Source organism: Rhagoletis pomonella, unplaced genomic scaffold (assembly GCF_013731165.1).
Source record: "Rhagoletis pomonella isolate Grant_MI unplaced genomic scaffold, Rhpom_1.0 Rhpom_scaffold_04701, whole genome shotgun sequence".
Lineage (NCBI taxonomy): Eukaryota > Metazoa > Arthropoda > Insecta > Diptera > Tephritidae > Rhagoletis > Rhagoletis pomonella.
The window spans coordinates 1-14,740 of record NW_023463249.1 but is presented as its reverse complement, the minus strand read 5'-3'; the positions used below and the strand labels follow the sequence as shown (position 1 = coordinate 14,740).

General features: G+C 34.9%; 2 protein-coding genes across 2 annotated transcripts; one reads left to right on the top strand and one right to left on the bottom strand.

Annotated features, from left to right (window-relative positions):
- Positions 1 to 557: 557 nt before the first annotated feature.
- Positions 558 to 1,004, top strand: LOC118754826 (dolichyl-diphosphooligosaccharide--protein glycosyltransferase subunit DAD1). The gene has a single exon (XM_036489699.1). The coding sequence runs from the start codon at positions 618 to 620 to the stop codon at positions 954 to 956; it is 339 nt and encodes a 112-aa protein (XP_036345592.1). The 5' UTR covers positions 558 to 617; the 3' UTR covers positions 957 to 1,004.
- Positions 991 to 1,953, bottom strand: LOC118754825. The gene is made up of 3 exons (XM_036489698.1): positions 1,854 to 1,953; positions 1,343 to 1,704; positions 991 to 1,281 (listed from the first exon to the last, which is right to left on the bottom strand). Exons 1-3 carry the CDS (start codon positions 1,870 to 1,872, stop codon positions 1,009 to 1,011), a joined length of 654 nt encoding a protein of 217 aa, XP_036345591.1. The 5' UTR covers positions 1,873 to 1,953; the 3' UTR covers positions 991 to 1,008.
- Between the last annotated feature and the right edge of the window lie 12,787 nt (positions 1,954 to 14,740).

Sequence of the window (14,740 nt, the reverse complement as noted above, 5' to 3'; positions counted from 1 at the left end):
AATAACAAATTACTTCAAAACTATAAGGTTGCGCGCTTTAAAACTTTACATACACTCCCTTTAGAACCCCCTCTACCCCTCCCCCCCCCTATTTTCCTTAATTCCGTAATCGGGGGTTACCATTCTAAAATTTTCCCTTTTTTGTTTTATAATATTTTTGGCATAAATATATAAAAACCAGTTTAGAAAATATTACTTTTTTAAAATACCAAAGTATTTTTTGTTTTACCTTTTAATCTACTTTACATTTTAATTGCGGCAAGTAATATTTATATAAGTAAAATCAGCGTAAAAAGCACTAGCAATCTCCATTTTTAGTTTTTCTATAGCTGAACGGTTGGTTATCTTGATGTATGCCCTCTTCTTTTATGGCAAACTCTAACAAATTCATGTGTGGATGCCGCATTCAAAAAAATCATGTCGCCGTCGAGAGGCGTTTAGATTATGTAGTTAAAATTTTAATGTCGTCTGCGTGGTGATGTTTTCGATGTGTTCAGAGCTTAAGGAAACGATTTTGTGTTGATATATCGATCCTTTAGATACATCGATATATCGTTAGCAACTCTAATAATTATTCACTTCGACGTGTCTACAAGTTGTGTTATTTTTATATCAAAATGTCTGGTGTTAAAGGCGTGGTTGAGAAATTCTACAATGATTACGTAGAAAACACTCCCCGAAAACTGAAGTTGGTGGATACCTACTTGGCATACGTTTTCCTCACCGCCGTTATACAATTCGTTTATTGTTGTTTAGTTGGCACATTCCCTTTCAACTCTTTTTTGTCCGGCTTCATAAGTACAATAAGCTGTTTCGTTCTGGGTGTTTGTCTACGACTTCAGGCAAATCCGCAAAACAAAGCCGTATTCGTTGGAATCTCACAGGAGCGCGGCTTTGCTGACTTCATTTTTGCGCATGTTATATTACACTTAGTAGTTATGAATTTTATTGGATGAAATGGACTAAAAATATTAAATGCAAAACGTTAAATATATATGTACATACACATCATCTATTTAATAACAGTAGATAACAATCAAATGGGTCAAATTCTTGGTCACAAAATTCTAGCGTAATTTCTGGTTCAGGTATAGAATGTTTCAATGGTGGAAGAGGCTCCAGCCAATGGCACAGCTCCGGTGATGGTACTTTGTTAGGCTTTGTCAATCTGCTATGGTTTGAATTGCATTGATTTTGAATCAGTATTGAATCATTAACATTAATGGGTGTCAAGTTTTTAAAGTTTACTTGAGCGGCATTGAAGTTCAGTCTTTGGGTTATCTGAAAATTTAAAATAACAGTTTTTACTGCAATGGGAGTTTTCAAAAGTATTTTCGATTACCTTAGGAGCAATAGTTGCTTTCGATCGCGGTGTTAAGTCGACATCATTTTTAAACAAGGGCGGCCGCAAAGCCTCGATGTTCTCCATTAGATTTACATCGCGCAAAACCGTGCTCATTTGAGGGGCACTATATTTCCTGCCATTTTGGTTGCCTTTTGACCGAGTGTCTGGTGTTATATTTGCAGCTGGCTGCTGGTTAGTTGAGTAGGCATTTGAAATCTTCGGCTGGTTTTTCCAGTTAATACTACTTAAGGTATTAGCTCCATTTTTTCGACATGTTGACTTTCGGATAGCTTCGCGCTTTTTAACTAAATCGCCAGTAGAAGTTCCTTGAAAATTCGGCATCTTTAAACAATCGGATTCTGGAACATGCGAGGTATGAAACGGTACGAGTAAATACAAGTAGGGACTAGGAAAGTTCGATGTTTAAGAAAGTATCGATATCGGGAAAAATCGATGTGGAAAATCCTACCCCAATTGAAAAGAATATTAGACCTGCCTATCAACTCACCTAATTCCGTTATTTCCATCTTGTATAATTACTGAGGATTAAAACGGCATGCCGGTTGACTGCAACGGTTTGTCAAACTTATAGAGCTTTCGCACGACGCGATTTTTCAGCCAACTTTTGCGTTCAACTCACGCAGGGTTGCTCAAAAAAAACTGAATGTCTCAAAATATCAAAATATAAAAAACTATCAAAATATTCGCCATAAAAAGGCGTTTGCATTGTTCAACTTTGCATTGTACTTTTGGTTGAACGGCCTTTCAACTAATCGCTTTCAACAAAGTTGACCGCCAGCCAACATTTAGCTATTCAACTTTTTTTCCGTGCAACCCTGGTGAGTTGAACGCGAAATCGCCTCGTGCGAACACCTTTTTAAGAGCTAAATAAATCACACAAGCTGCTGATTAAAACTACTTTAGTATTTTCCCATTCACTTTTGGAGATGAAAAATAAATTTAAATTTAAATATTGATATTGCGGGTAAAGTATCGATGTGTTCGATATATCGACCTTGGAGTATCGACCCAAAAATCGATTATCGTGCCATGAAATATCGATATTCAGAATAATCCTTACGATATCGAACATTCTTAGTAGGGACACGAACATGACTCAACAATTTACAAGTTGTAGCAATCATACAAATACAACTTTTACCGTTGGTATGAACTCGTTGTGTCAAACACAGTCTGTTTATGTATTCATATGACTATGTGTACTAGTAGTGGCAAACTATCGATGGGACATTACTATCGCAACTATCGATGGCGACCACTATCGAGGTATTGCCATAACTATGTATGAATTTTATGTATCATATCTACCAAGGAGTATTAAACAAGGTGGTGTTGGGGCGACAGCTGAGTTTTTCGCCGTGGAGGCCATTATGTCCAAATGATGTGTTTGTTGTAACTCATAGGAATGACAGTATGGACATCAGCGTATAATTTGTTAGCGTAATTTTTTACTTATATACGGCCAACACCACCTTGTTAAATACGCCTTGATATCTACGTTGTCGGCCGCTGTGGTGCATGAACCAATTAGAACAGATCTGACCGGTTGGGAAGCAGCCATTTGTAATAGCAATTGAGAAAAAAGTGTGTGACGCGCGTAATAGGAGCGTTCCTTATCTCTCAGAAATGGTCAGACAAAGTCCGAAGTAGTCAGATTTAGTCAAAAAAGCGTTCCTTAACTCGGAAATGACAGCTAAAATGAGAGGGCAACATCCAGTGAGAGTGATTCTCATCAGTCCGAAGTAGTCAGGTTTAGTCAGAAGAATGTTTTCTGGCAAAATCTCGAAAAGTGTCGAACTCAACTAAATTTAAATTAACGGAAATTAAAGAATACGCAAAAAGTGAGAATAATCTAAAAAGTAAAAAAGTGAATTGAAATTGGAAGGAGGCAAAAATAATTGATATAGTAAGTGTTTATTGTGCTTGTGCTTGTGTGAATATGTTTTGTACATACATTTCCATTCTTATTTGACGTTAGCTTTGTTGTTGCCATTCTTTGGACTAAAAATTTGTTTTTTTGCGTTCCTTTACTTTTCCTGTTATTCTCTTTTAGTGAGCGCATTTTGCTTACGCTCTGGCATTTTGACACTTTTCAGATTTTAGTCTTAAAAGATAAGGAATGAACCTAATTTTGAAGTTTGCTATTTCTGTTTTGCTTCTTTCTTTATGTGTATTTTGTCGGTGGTAATTAAAATGAAGTGCGCAGTGATTGGATGCAAAAACACGTCCAAAAATAATAAATGGGTTAGCACAAACATGTGCACAACATTGCTTGCATATTTTCTTTATGCTTCGTCTTCATATTCTTTGTTTACTTTACACAGAAAATAACATGGCGCCGAAATTACAAACGTCAACCAGAAAATTACTTTTTTCTTTTGCTCCATGTTGTCAGATCTTGTGTAGTTGGATCATGGCTGGGGTGTAGTGGTCAGCGTTGCCGTTTTGGTCCAATTGAACCAAAATTGGTAGCTTCATTCTCCTTTGGTAGTTTGCTTGGTTTGATGAAGCTTTTGGTAGGCAAAAATGTTTTGAAAAGTCCATCAAATTGAGCATTAAAATTTGTTCACTTAGGATATCTGCACTCTTGTTGCGTTATCGTCTCGCCCTGAAATTTTGAGCCGAGCACATGCATTTCAAAGGAGATCTGCACACTTGTCGTTATCGGCTAGTTATCGGCAAATCGTAGAAGATGCAGAAACACATAAGTACGGCACTGTCGTTTGCTAATCGTTGTGCACGCATTGTTTGTTTACATTTTATGGGGAAAAATTAGTGAAAAAGTTAATATTTGCATTAAAATTTTATAAAAATTTTTATTTTTTGCATAAGATCTATAGAAGTTATTAAAAGCGGATACTTGCAATGAAATTCAATAAATGTGAGAGTTTTAACTATGAAATATGACGAAATCGTAAAAATTCTCTGCCTGCGTGCACATTTCAAGAAAAGAAAAGAGAAATTGCTCAAAAATTATATCTCGAATTGTTGCAGCATAATCAATATTTTAAAAATTCAAGGTTTTTGTAAATTTTTCGCGAAAATATCAACCAGAAAAACGGAAAATACCTGCTCCAAGTGAAGTTTTAGACGCCAAATGAATTAAAATATCACGACCGAGTTGCATCATTATTGTGATATTGAAAAACAATGATTGGACGACCAATATGCAGCACGCCTTACTTTGCGTTTACACGTCGAAAACATTGCTTTCACTTTGCTCACACGTATAAGTTTTCTTTGTTTTTTCTAAATTTTACTAAGCACACAATTTTCTGCAAACAAAACCTGACTTCCCAAAGCTATGATCGATCAGCCGTTGGAATTGATCGAAAATTTGCCTATCGTCTTGAAAGAAATATTGGTGATAGGCAATTTGCAAGGTGTGAGTGTATGCAAATTGAAACAAAATTTGTAATTTTTTTATTGAAATTCCATAAAACGTCAGATTTTGTTACTTCAAACATAAAATTTTTTTGATATGAATTGAATTAATCTCAAAGTTATTTACATTTTTTACAAAAGTTTTATACGCAATACATTAATTCTTTTATTTGTTTTGTTTATCCTTAAATATTGGTATACAGTTAACCAACACAGTAAACAATATTATACTGTCAAATTGTGAAGCTAAAATCCCCGTTACTTCAAGAAAATTTCGTTTTAATGATGAACAAGAATTTGGTAGTTTGGAAACTGATTTGGTAGGCGTTTTGGTACCTAAACACAAGTGGCAACACTGGTAGTGGTAAGCAGTGCGCGCTTCCACTCCACAATGCCTGGGTTCAAACCCTGGTCAAAGCAACATCGCAAAAATATATAAGAGGTTTTTTCTTAACAGCGGCCGTCCCTCGGCAGGCAACGGAAAATCTCCGGGTGTATTTCTGCCATGAAAAACAGCTTCTCATAAAAATACAATCGCCGTTCGAAGTCGGCGTAAAACTGTAGGTCCCTCCGCTTTGTGTGAACATCAAGGCGCACGCAACAAATCGGGGGAGAAGCTCGGCCAAACACTAACAGATGTGTAAGCGCTAATTATTATTATTATCTACGTTGAAACGCGTTTGGGGCTGTGACAAATGAGAGAAAAGAAAAAATTTTGACGGATGACAGTAAAAATCTGACATTTCTCGTGGTGAATACGAACGTCGGAGTTTTACCTAGCTCATGGGGCTAGGTAAAATTTTGACAGCTTATAACCATGTATACACATAATATTGCTTGGCGGTAATAAAGAGTGAACATGAATATGAGAGCTGAAAAATCATAAAAAAGCGTACGTTACTTGCAAATTATAAAATAAATATAAATTTGAAGAATTTCAGCAACACATAAAAATAAAGCTTTCGCACGAGCGTTTGTTTTTTTCCAGCTGTCAAAATTTTACTTTGCATTTGGCACAGCAAAATCCAATTTATTTGTATACACCATAGCAAGTTTTTCAAACCCGTCTCACCACGGAGAAAAAGGTTACCGATTGGCACAGGCCCTTTGTGTGAAATCCACAGTATATGAGTAGAAAAGGTTTTCAGGGTGCTGTGCACCAAAATAATGTAGTGAAAAGTTTTAACATCGGATAAATGGCGAGAGATATGCGCTTTATGAGTAAACATGAACCTAATAAAAGATTTTATACTTCAATACAATAAATTTGCGCTATTTTTGCAATTCGAAGTGATCTTAAAATGTTTGTAGAGAAATATGTACTTAATGAGTTAAATGGAAACTATGCTAAATGTAACAAGTAAGAAAGTCTAAGTAGTCCGATTTCAATAATTTTCAACGTTTTGCTTTTATGTGGCAAGCACAATAACCATACCGAGTTTGATAAAAACTGGTCGAACAGTTACCGAGATACATATATGTGATCATAAGTGGGCGGTGCCCCGCCAATTTTCTAAAATTTTATCACAAACATATTCCTTCGTTAAGAATTGTTGCAAGCATCAAGATTGAATAAATTAGCTTTAATATTTACTGATTTATCGAAGATTTTGTATTTCTCTAAATTACCGTTATATGGGATGTGGGCGTGGTTATAGTCCGATTTTAAAAATTTTCGGCCATTTGGTATGTTGTGCGAAGGCCAACAGCTGTGTCAAGCTTGGAAGAAATTGGTGCAGCGGTTACCAAGATATACACATGTAACCATAAGTAGGCGTGGCTACGCCCATTTTGTCGTCTAAAACTTATTGTAAATATCAATTTTGAGTGAATAATCTCTAGTAGTTACTAAAATATCGGAGTATTACCGTTATATGGGAAGTGGGCGTGGTTACAGTCCGATTTCGCCCATTTTAAATACCAACCTACCTTGGATAAATGGAAACCTACACTCCAAATTTCGTTGAGATATCTCAATTTTTGCTCGAGTTATCGTGTACACGGACGGACCGACAGACATGGCTTAATCGGCTTCTCTATTTATTCTGAGCATTTATGTATACATTTGTCTATATCTATCTTGATTCGTTTTGGCTGTGCACAAGTGCGCTCGGGTATAAAAATATATTCCGATTTTCTTCTAATAAATGGTGTAAAACGTTTTGTATATTGATTTTATTTTAATAATAATATTTATTACTTTCATCTACATTGCTTTTATTGTATGTTTTCATGAGTAGTTGCAGTTTTCTGGCCGACTATACACGTTAAAGCTAAACAATTATATTTACGAGATATATATTTAAATAAATGTACATATAACATAAAGGCTATTTATTTGAAGCAAGTTATAAGAAACAATGGCAGAATGTCTGTTTGTGTATGAATTCATTTGTCACGGCTACCAAACTTTGCGAATTATCAGTGAAACAAAACAAACAGACGGGATAATAATTGAACCAGATCTCTATCAGGATCATATCGTTGTTGAATTTGCGTGCAAAATTTGTATGCGGATCCCGATTATTGTCTAAGAAAACATAGCTAGAGTTGCGACAGAGTTGCATTGTCTTCAGTTTATCAAGTTTATTCAGTAAAATCGCTGGATAAATTTATCAGAAATGTGTAAACGAGCTTCCATACAAATTTTGACAGTTCATTTATAAGGTTTACACAATTATAAGTTTATACGGTTTACAATGCATTTATAAGGTTTGATGAATACCCTTATTGTAATAAAATGTGATGAATTTCTTAAGAATATATAAACTCCGATCAAACAATAGCAAAGAACGTAGATAACAGGAAGGGACACCTCGTTATAATTGTAGCGAAAGTGCGCAACAGAGGCGTGCCTTCTCTTTTGCCCTAGTGCATTTTTTGATTGGATGAAAAGAGAAGGCACGCCCCTGTTGCGCACTTTCGCCACAATTATAACGACTTGTCCCTTCTTGTTATCTACGTTCTTTGACTATAGTACTGAATGCTTGAGAAATAATTATTTAAATCAAATGATCAATAGTGAACGCACTGGGAGCAAATTTTGGAACACGGAGCGAACTTTGCATATGAATACTAAATAATTTCTAACTTTCTACCATATTATACGTTTATATTTTAATGTAATATGATTATTTACTGAAAAATATATAAAATCCGATCAAACTCCACTACTGAGTGCTTGACAAACAATATTTAAATCAAAAGATCAATAGTGAACGCGCTCGGAGCGAATTTTAGAACACGATATAAAATATGCATATTAAGACTAAATAATTTCTCACCTATTATAAGCTTATGTTTAATACAATATGATTAATTACTGAAGATAATATTAACTCCGATCAAACTATAGTATTAATTGTTTGACAAACTATTTAAATCAAATCAAAAAACGTAAAAACATATATATTAAATACATAAACAAATATGTAGATGATATATTAGCAATAGTTAAAATCAAAGACGTGGAAGATATACTGACGACATTAAATATAGAGCATACCAAGATACAATTCACAACGTAGAAAGAATATAACAACAAAATAGCCTTCCTAGATACAGAAATAAATCGTAACGAGCACAACTTAACTTTTAATGGGTATGCGAAATCAATTGCGTCTGGCAGAATAATTAACTATCACTCTAATCACCCCTGGAGACAAAAAATTAACACTGCCAATAGCCTCATATGAAAAATACGGGGCATAAGCAACATAAGGTTTAACAGAGAAAACAACAATAAAATACGCGATATACTTTTCAAAAATAGCTACCCACGCAACTTAATAGAAAAGCTAATGGAGGAACAATCAACAAAGCTCCACGCCCAAATCATACAGAAAATACGGAAAAAAAGTACATAGGCGTAACATACATACCAGGGCTATCAAACAATCAAACACTACCCAGAAGAATTGAAAATGAGAAAATTAGATACGCTCACAAACCTCATAATACACTGCATAGAATCTTTACAAAAACAAAAGACAAAATTCAGAAGGAACAACAAAACAATGTAGTGTATCAAATAAATTGCAAAGGCAAAGGAAACGAAAGCTGTAATAAATGCTACATTGGCACTTCGAAAAGAGCGCTAAGCATAAGAATCCACGAACACGAAATGGATGCAAAAAAAAAAGATGACAACAGCATTGGCTCAACACCTGACTAACAACGAATACACAGCTGACTTCGCGAATACGATGATCTTAGATGTAGAAAGAAGACGAATGACACTGGAAAGTCTCCGCATACAGCAGCAGCTTAACAACTCGATGAATTTCAAAGAAGACGTGGACAGCACAGACAGTGCTTACACAGCTGTTATTCAAAGTAGGAATGGACGTCAGCGAAAGCAGAAACAAAACAATTGATGGGTGTATGTACACAAAAAATTTTCCTGTGATATAAATGTTACTATTATTAAATGTGAGTTAGATGTTAAATGTAAAATTCAAAACATTGTATTTCATGTTTATTGTTTGTCATTCTAATAAAAAAACAGACTCCCTCAGGAAGGCGCGAAATGCGTCGAAACGCGTAGGAGTGTGAAGGAAATTTATTTTGCCTTTAACTCAACGGCCGAAACAGTTCTAACCCAGCAAACAATTAAATCAAATGTTCAACAGTGAATGCGATCGGAGCGAATTTTGGAACACTTCATAAAATATTTACAGAGGAAGTATATTATTTGGTGAGATCAAAATGTATTTAGCATGTATTTGTAATATATTTTCGGTTCTTTAGGTCCAATTATTCTGTAGACTTCCCTATAAGTGGAGACTATCCGTACGAGCTTTGTCCAATCAACTCTGCTTATATTCCAGTAATATCTTCCGATGAAGTTTTACACTATTTAAAAACCGTAAAAGCGTCATTTAGGCCTGGACCTGATCATACATGTTTTCTTAAACACTGCGCTGAGAACATCTGCGAGCCTTTAGCAACTCTATTCAATTTGCCACTTAAACATGGCGTTTTTCCGTCAGCCTGGAAGGAGTCTTTCATAATACCACTTCACAAAAACGGCAGCAGGTCCTCTATAGAAAACTATCGAGGCATAGCGAAACTCTCCGCTATCCCCAAATTATTCGCAATTATTGTTAACCAGCTGACATATTCTATATCTTCTTCAATTACACAATCTCAACACGGGTTTTCTAAAGAAAAATCTACTGTGACTAATTTATTGGAGTTTACAACTCATGTCTCAAACGGTTTTAGAGAAAATGCTCATACCGACGTAATATACACCGATTTGAGTAAAGCTTTTGACAAAGTATGTCACTCGTTACTCATCCGTAAACTCGACCTAATCGGCTTTCAGCCCAGTCTTCTTCAATGGATCTCATCTTACCTCTCTGATAGAACACAAAAAGTTATTGTTAATAATTGTTCTTCCAACATCATTAAAGTTTCTTCAGGAGTTCCTCAGGGAAGCCACCTTGGTCCGATTCTGTTCCTGATATTCATTAATGATATTTCTTCTATAATAAAACACAAACATTTTAATGTATGCGGATGATGTGAAACTTTTTAAAACATTGTCCTCTATCGAAGAAGGTCTTTGTTACAAGCGGATCTGAACAACGTGGTTAGTTGGTGTAATACAAACTATATACCACTAAACCTTCAAAAATTTAAAGTTATGTGTTTCTCTCGGAGGGCTGTTCAACCAGCTGTTTATTCAATATCAAATTATAATCTGGAGCAGGTATCCAATTTTGTCGATCTTGGTATCACAATGGGATCCAAACTCAATTTCAACCATCATATTAATGTTTATTTATTTATTTATTTATTTAGGCGTTTTTGCATTTGTAAGGCGATGGTCAAAAGAGTTCAAAGATCCTTATGTTACAAAAGCTCTTTTTACCAGTTTAGTTAGACCTGTACTAGAATACGGATCTATTGTTTGGCATCCCCGCTTCCAAGTTCATTCTGAAAGGATTGAATCAATTCAAAAACAATTCTTGCTTTTTGCATTGCGTAATTTTAACTGGGATTCAGAATACAATCTCCCCCCTTACACAAGTCGTCTAAGGGCCGTTTGCACCATGTCTAGTTAATTCTAACTCCCAGTTAAACATCTTTATCGATGTTATCGACACCCATCATATAACATGTGATCGATAAAGCAGTTAACGTGCTTAACTGAAGGATGTACCTCCAGTTAGCGTTAACTAGACATGGTGCAAACGGCCCTAAGGCTCATAAATTTGCCTACACTCGCAAGTCGTAGAGAAATTCTAGGTATGACAGGCTTGATTAATAGCCCGACCCTCCTGGCTGAGGTAAATTTTAATGTTCCTTCTCGAGTGTCAAGACACTTTCGACCTCTATTTTTAAAGCCATGCAAAACTAATTTTGAACTAAACGAATCATTCCGTGGTTTATGTCAAGATTTTAACTGTCATTCCAGCACGTTTGACGTATCGGACTCGATTTTTACTATAAAGAAAACTATTATTTCCACTCTCAATAATTGAAATACTATCTTTAGCATATCCAACCAGCTGATGAATTTGATTCTGTAGCTGAATAGGTTTAGATCTCGACACTTAACAAACTCTTGTTTCCACTACTCGGCACCAAAAAACTAAAAAAAAAAGGTTCCGTACGTCATGCGGACTGCGCCCCTCGTGTCGGTTGTGCGGGAATGTTACCCTCCAGTTGAGATTAATTAATTAATTAATTAAAAGTGTGATTGAATTTTACGTTGCTCTCAGGAGAACCATCCTATAAAGTCAAGTTGAAAAAAATTTTTATGAATTTTGAATCGTTTGTTTATATTTTTTGACACAATAGTACCTTAAAAGAGAGCCGCAGTGAGTTGCCAATAACACCTTGTTTAATACACCCATTATACAAATATTTAAAGGTAAAACCGCTCGCTCAACTCGTCGGCCATCATTTATTTTTTGAACTTTGTCTACTTTATGAAATTGAAATTTTGAGAGCATCTCAAATGCCAAATAAAAGTAAAACAAAGAACAAATAGATTGAAATATTCAAATTTTCTTTTATTTGAGACTGAAAATGAGAATGTTTTTGTGAGATTGAAAATTTGAAAACATTTTTGTTATGTTAGAACACTTCAAAAATTTTCAGGCTGCCTCACGGCGGATTTACCTTACAATTTTTGTATCATGAATAAACATTGTTCAAGATATCACGAACAAGTTGTATTATAACTTTGTTCACATAACGGTTGCTTGTAACAGGCAAAACGAATCGAGATAGATATAGACAAATGTATTACATAAATGATCAGAATGAAAAGAGAAATCTATTAAGCGGTGACTGTCTGTCCGTCCGTCTGTGCACACGATAACTCGAGTAAAAATTTTGATATCTTATCGAAACTTGGTGCGTACACTTCTTTCTAGCGTAGGACGGATGGTGTTGAAAATGGGCAAATTCGGACAATAATCACGCCTACCTCCCATATAACGGTAATTTTCAGAAATACGAAAACTGCGATATTTTAGTAACTACTGAAAATAATTCACTCAAAATTGATATTTACAATAAGTTTTAGACGAAAAATAAGAATATTACAGATTTTTGGAAAATGGGTGGAGCGACACCCACTTATGGTTACATGTGTATATCTTGGTAACCGCTGCACCAATTTCTTCCAAACTTTGCACAGTTGTTGGCCTTGGTACAACATACCAAATGGCCAAACATTTTCAAAATCGGACAATAACCACGCCCACATCCCATATAACGGTATTTTAGAGAAATACACAATCTTCGATAAATCCGTAAATATTTAAGCTAATTTATTCAAAATTGATGCGTGCAACAATTCTTTACCAAGAAATACGATTATGATAAAATTTTGGAAAATGGTAACCGTTCTACCAATTTGTACCAAACTCGGAATGGTTATTGTGCTTGCCACATAGAAGCAAAACTGATACACCCCGGCTTACCATGTAGCGGTAGCTTTAGGAAAGGCGAAAAACTTATATTTAATACTTGCGCCGGGTATTTAATGTTCGGTTCCGCCCGAACTTAGACTTTCTTACTTGTTTTACTTAAAATCCTTAAATATGAATCTTGATTTTTTTCTGTAGAATACGTATTAATTTTTTTAACCGATTTTAAAAAAGGGAGTACAGTCGGATCTACGTAACCAGAACGACCGGAATACGCATTGAGGTGGGTTGTATTTTTTGCTTAAAATTACTTGTTATTATTGCGATACAGTTTCGCAACTACTTGGAGATTTCTCGACATACTTGTTCACATTTCTGTTCTTTATTATTTTTCTTATTAGTCATTTATAGGTTTAGGACTTTAGGACTGGGTGCTTTAAGGTTCATTTTGTAAATATGGATATATGAAAACAACTGCGATATTTTATTTTATTTTAAATTATGGATTTTATTCGTGGAATTTTTTATGTTTAATAGTTTTGAGAACATTTTTTGGTTTTGTTGTATTCTTTTATTGCATGCCTTATGCAGCGTTTTTGCTGCATTTAAAATGCAACATTTAGCACTTTCGAACATATGTTTTCGAAGAGCGTTCATGCTATTGCATTTATACTATGTTCAAACAAGAGCCTAATTGGCAATTAAGAACCTTTTCAACCTTCCAATTTAAGCCTTAATTGTTACCCAATTTATCATTCAAATATTCAATTTATTAATTGCCAATTAATTGTTAATTGGCAATTCATTTGTGTCAGATTCTCTATGCAACCCTGCTAGGTTTGTTTAACTTTGACTTGGAGCTATGCTTATTGAACAAAGAGCAATCAGCTGTTTGTTTCTGTAAAATTGTATCTAATTTACGGAAAGCTTTATCTAAAAGTGGATAGATGTACCCAAAAAGTAAATATGTATTTCTATATAAAGAAGATAGGAGGATAAAAATTCCCATCGATACCACATCAACTTCTGTACTCACATTAAACAAAATTGGCTATGAAAAGAATCTCTTCAAGCAGCGCGAGACAAAACTATGTTGTAGAAAAGGTGAATTAATTTCCTCCCAGTTCTCCGATCTGACGTTTAAAAATAAATATTTTCCGTCTATCTGGCGAAATCAACTTTGACCACTTTTTTTATCAATTGTATGCACCTTCACAAAGGAGGGAAGGTATTGGACCAGATGCCCGCAACAGAAAATACATTGAAATGTCAATAAAAATAAGAACTGATTTCCTGAGAGTTATTTGGCTACGTCCCAAATGTACCTAAAATTGTGTGTTTGTACCGAATGCACTTCCAAACTAAATAAAGGTACGATTGTACCAACTTTTCCATCACTGTAGGTAATCCAGCAGCTGATTTCGTATCGCTAATTGCGCAGCTGACATATGTGTAAACACAAAACTCAATTCCGCAATTTAAAGCTTAAATGCCTCAGCTAATTGGCCTGTTTGAACATGGTCTTAGCAAATGTACATTTACTCGAGTTCGAAATCGTATGCTTTTGACCAACAGCCGTGTTCCAGTCGCTTATTCAGATCCGATCAATTCTCACGCAGAAGATAATGTGCAAAAAAACCCTACTGAAAAGGAAAAAAATAAATTTTAAACCAAAAATTCAATACAAAAGCTTTAATTGTTTTAACCATAACCCAACATTTGTTTGTGTATATATTCATTTGTCGGTGCTGTCAATTAAAATTTCCTCACTTAATTAGGAAACAATATAAACAGAGTTGATCACAAATTGATCCAGATTTTTATTAGCATCACATCGATATTAAATTTGCGTAAGTTTTCTTAATCCGAATAATGTAAAATAATAAATGAAATCTCGCTCGGCGATCACTGAAACGCAGCTAGCTACTGTATACGCGAAAAAGAAATTTTACCACTTTTTTCCACTAAACCATGTTCGAATCGTGGGAATTTTGGAAGATCACAGGGTTGCTTTTAGCATTTAGATTCTTAATGCAAAAATGGAGTTGCATTTAGTTGCATTTAGGTGACGAATTTTGTATGGATAAATGTACATTTAGAG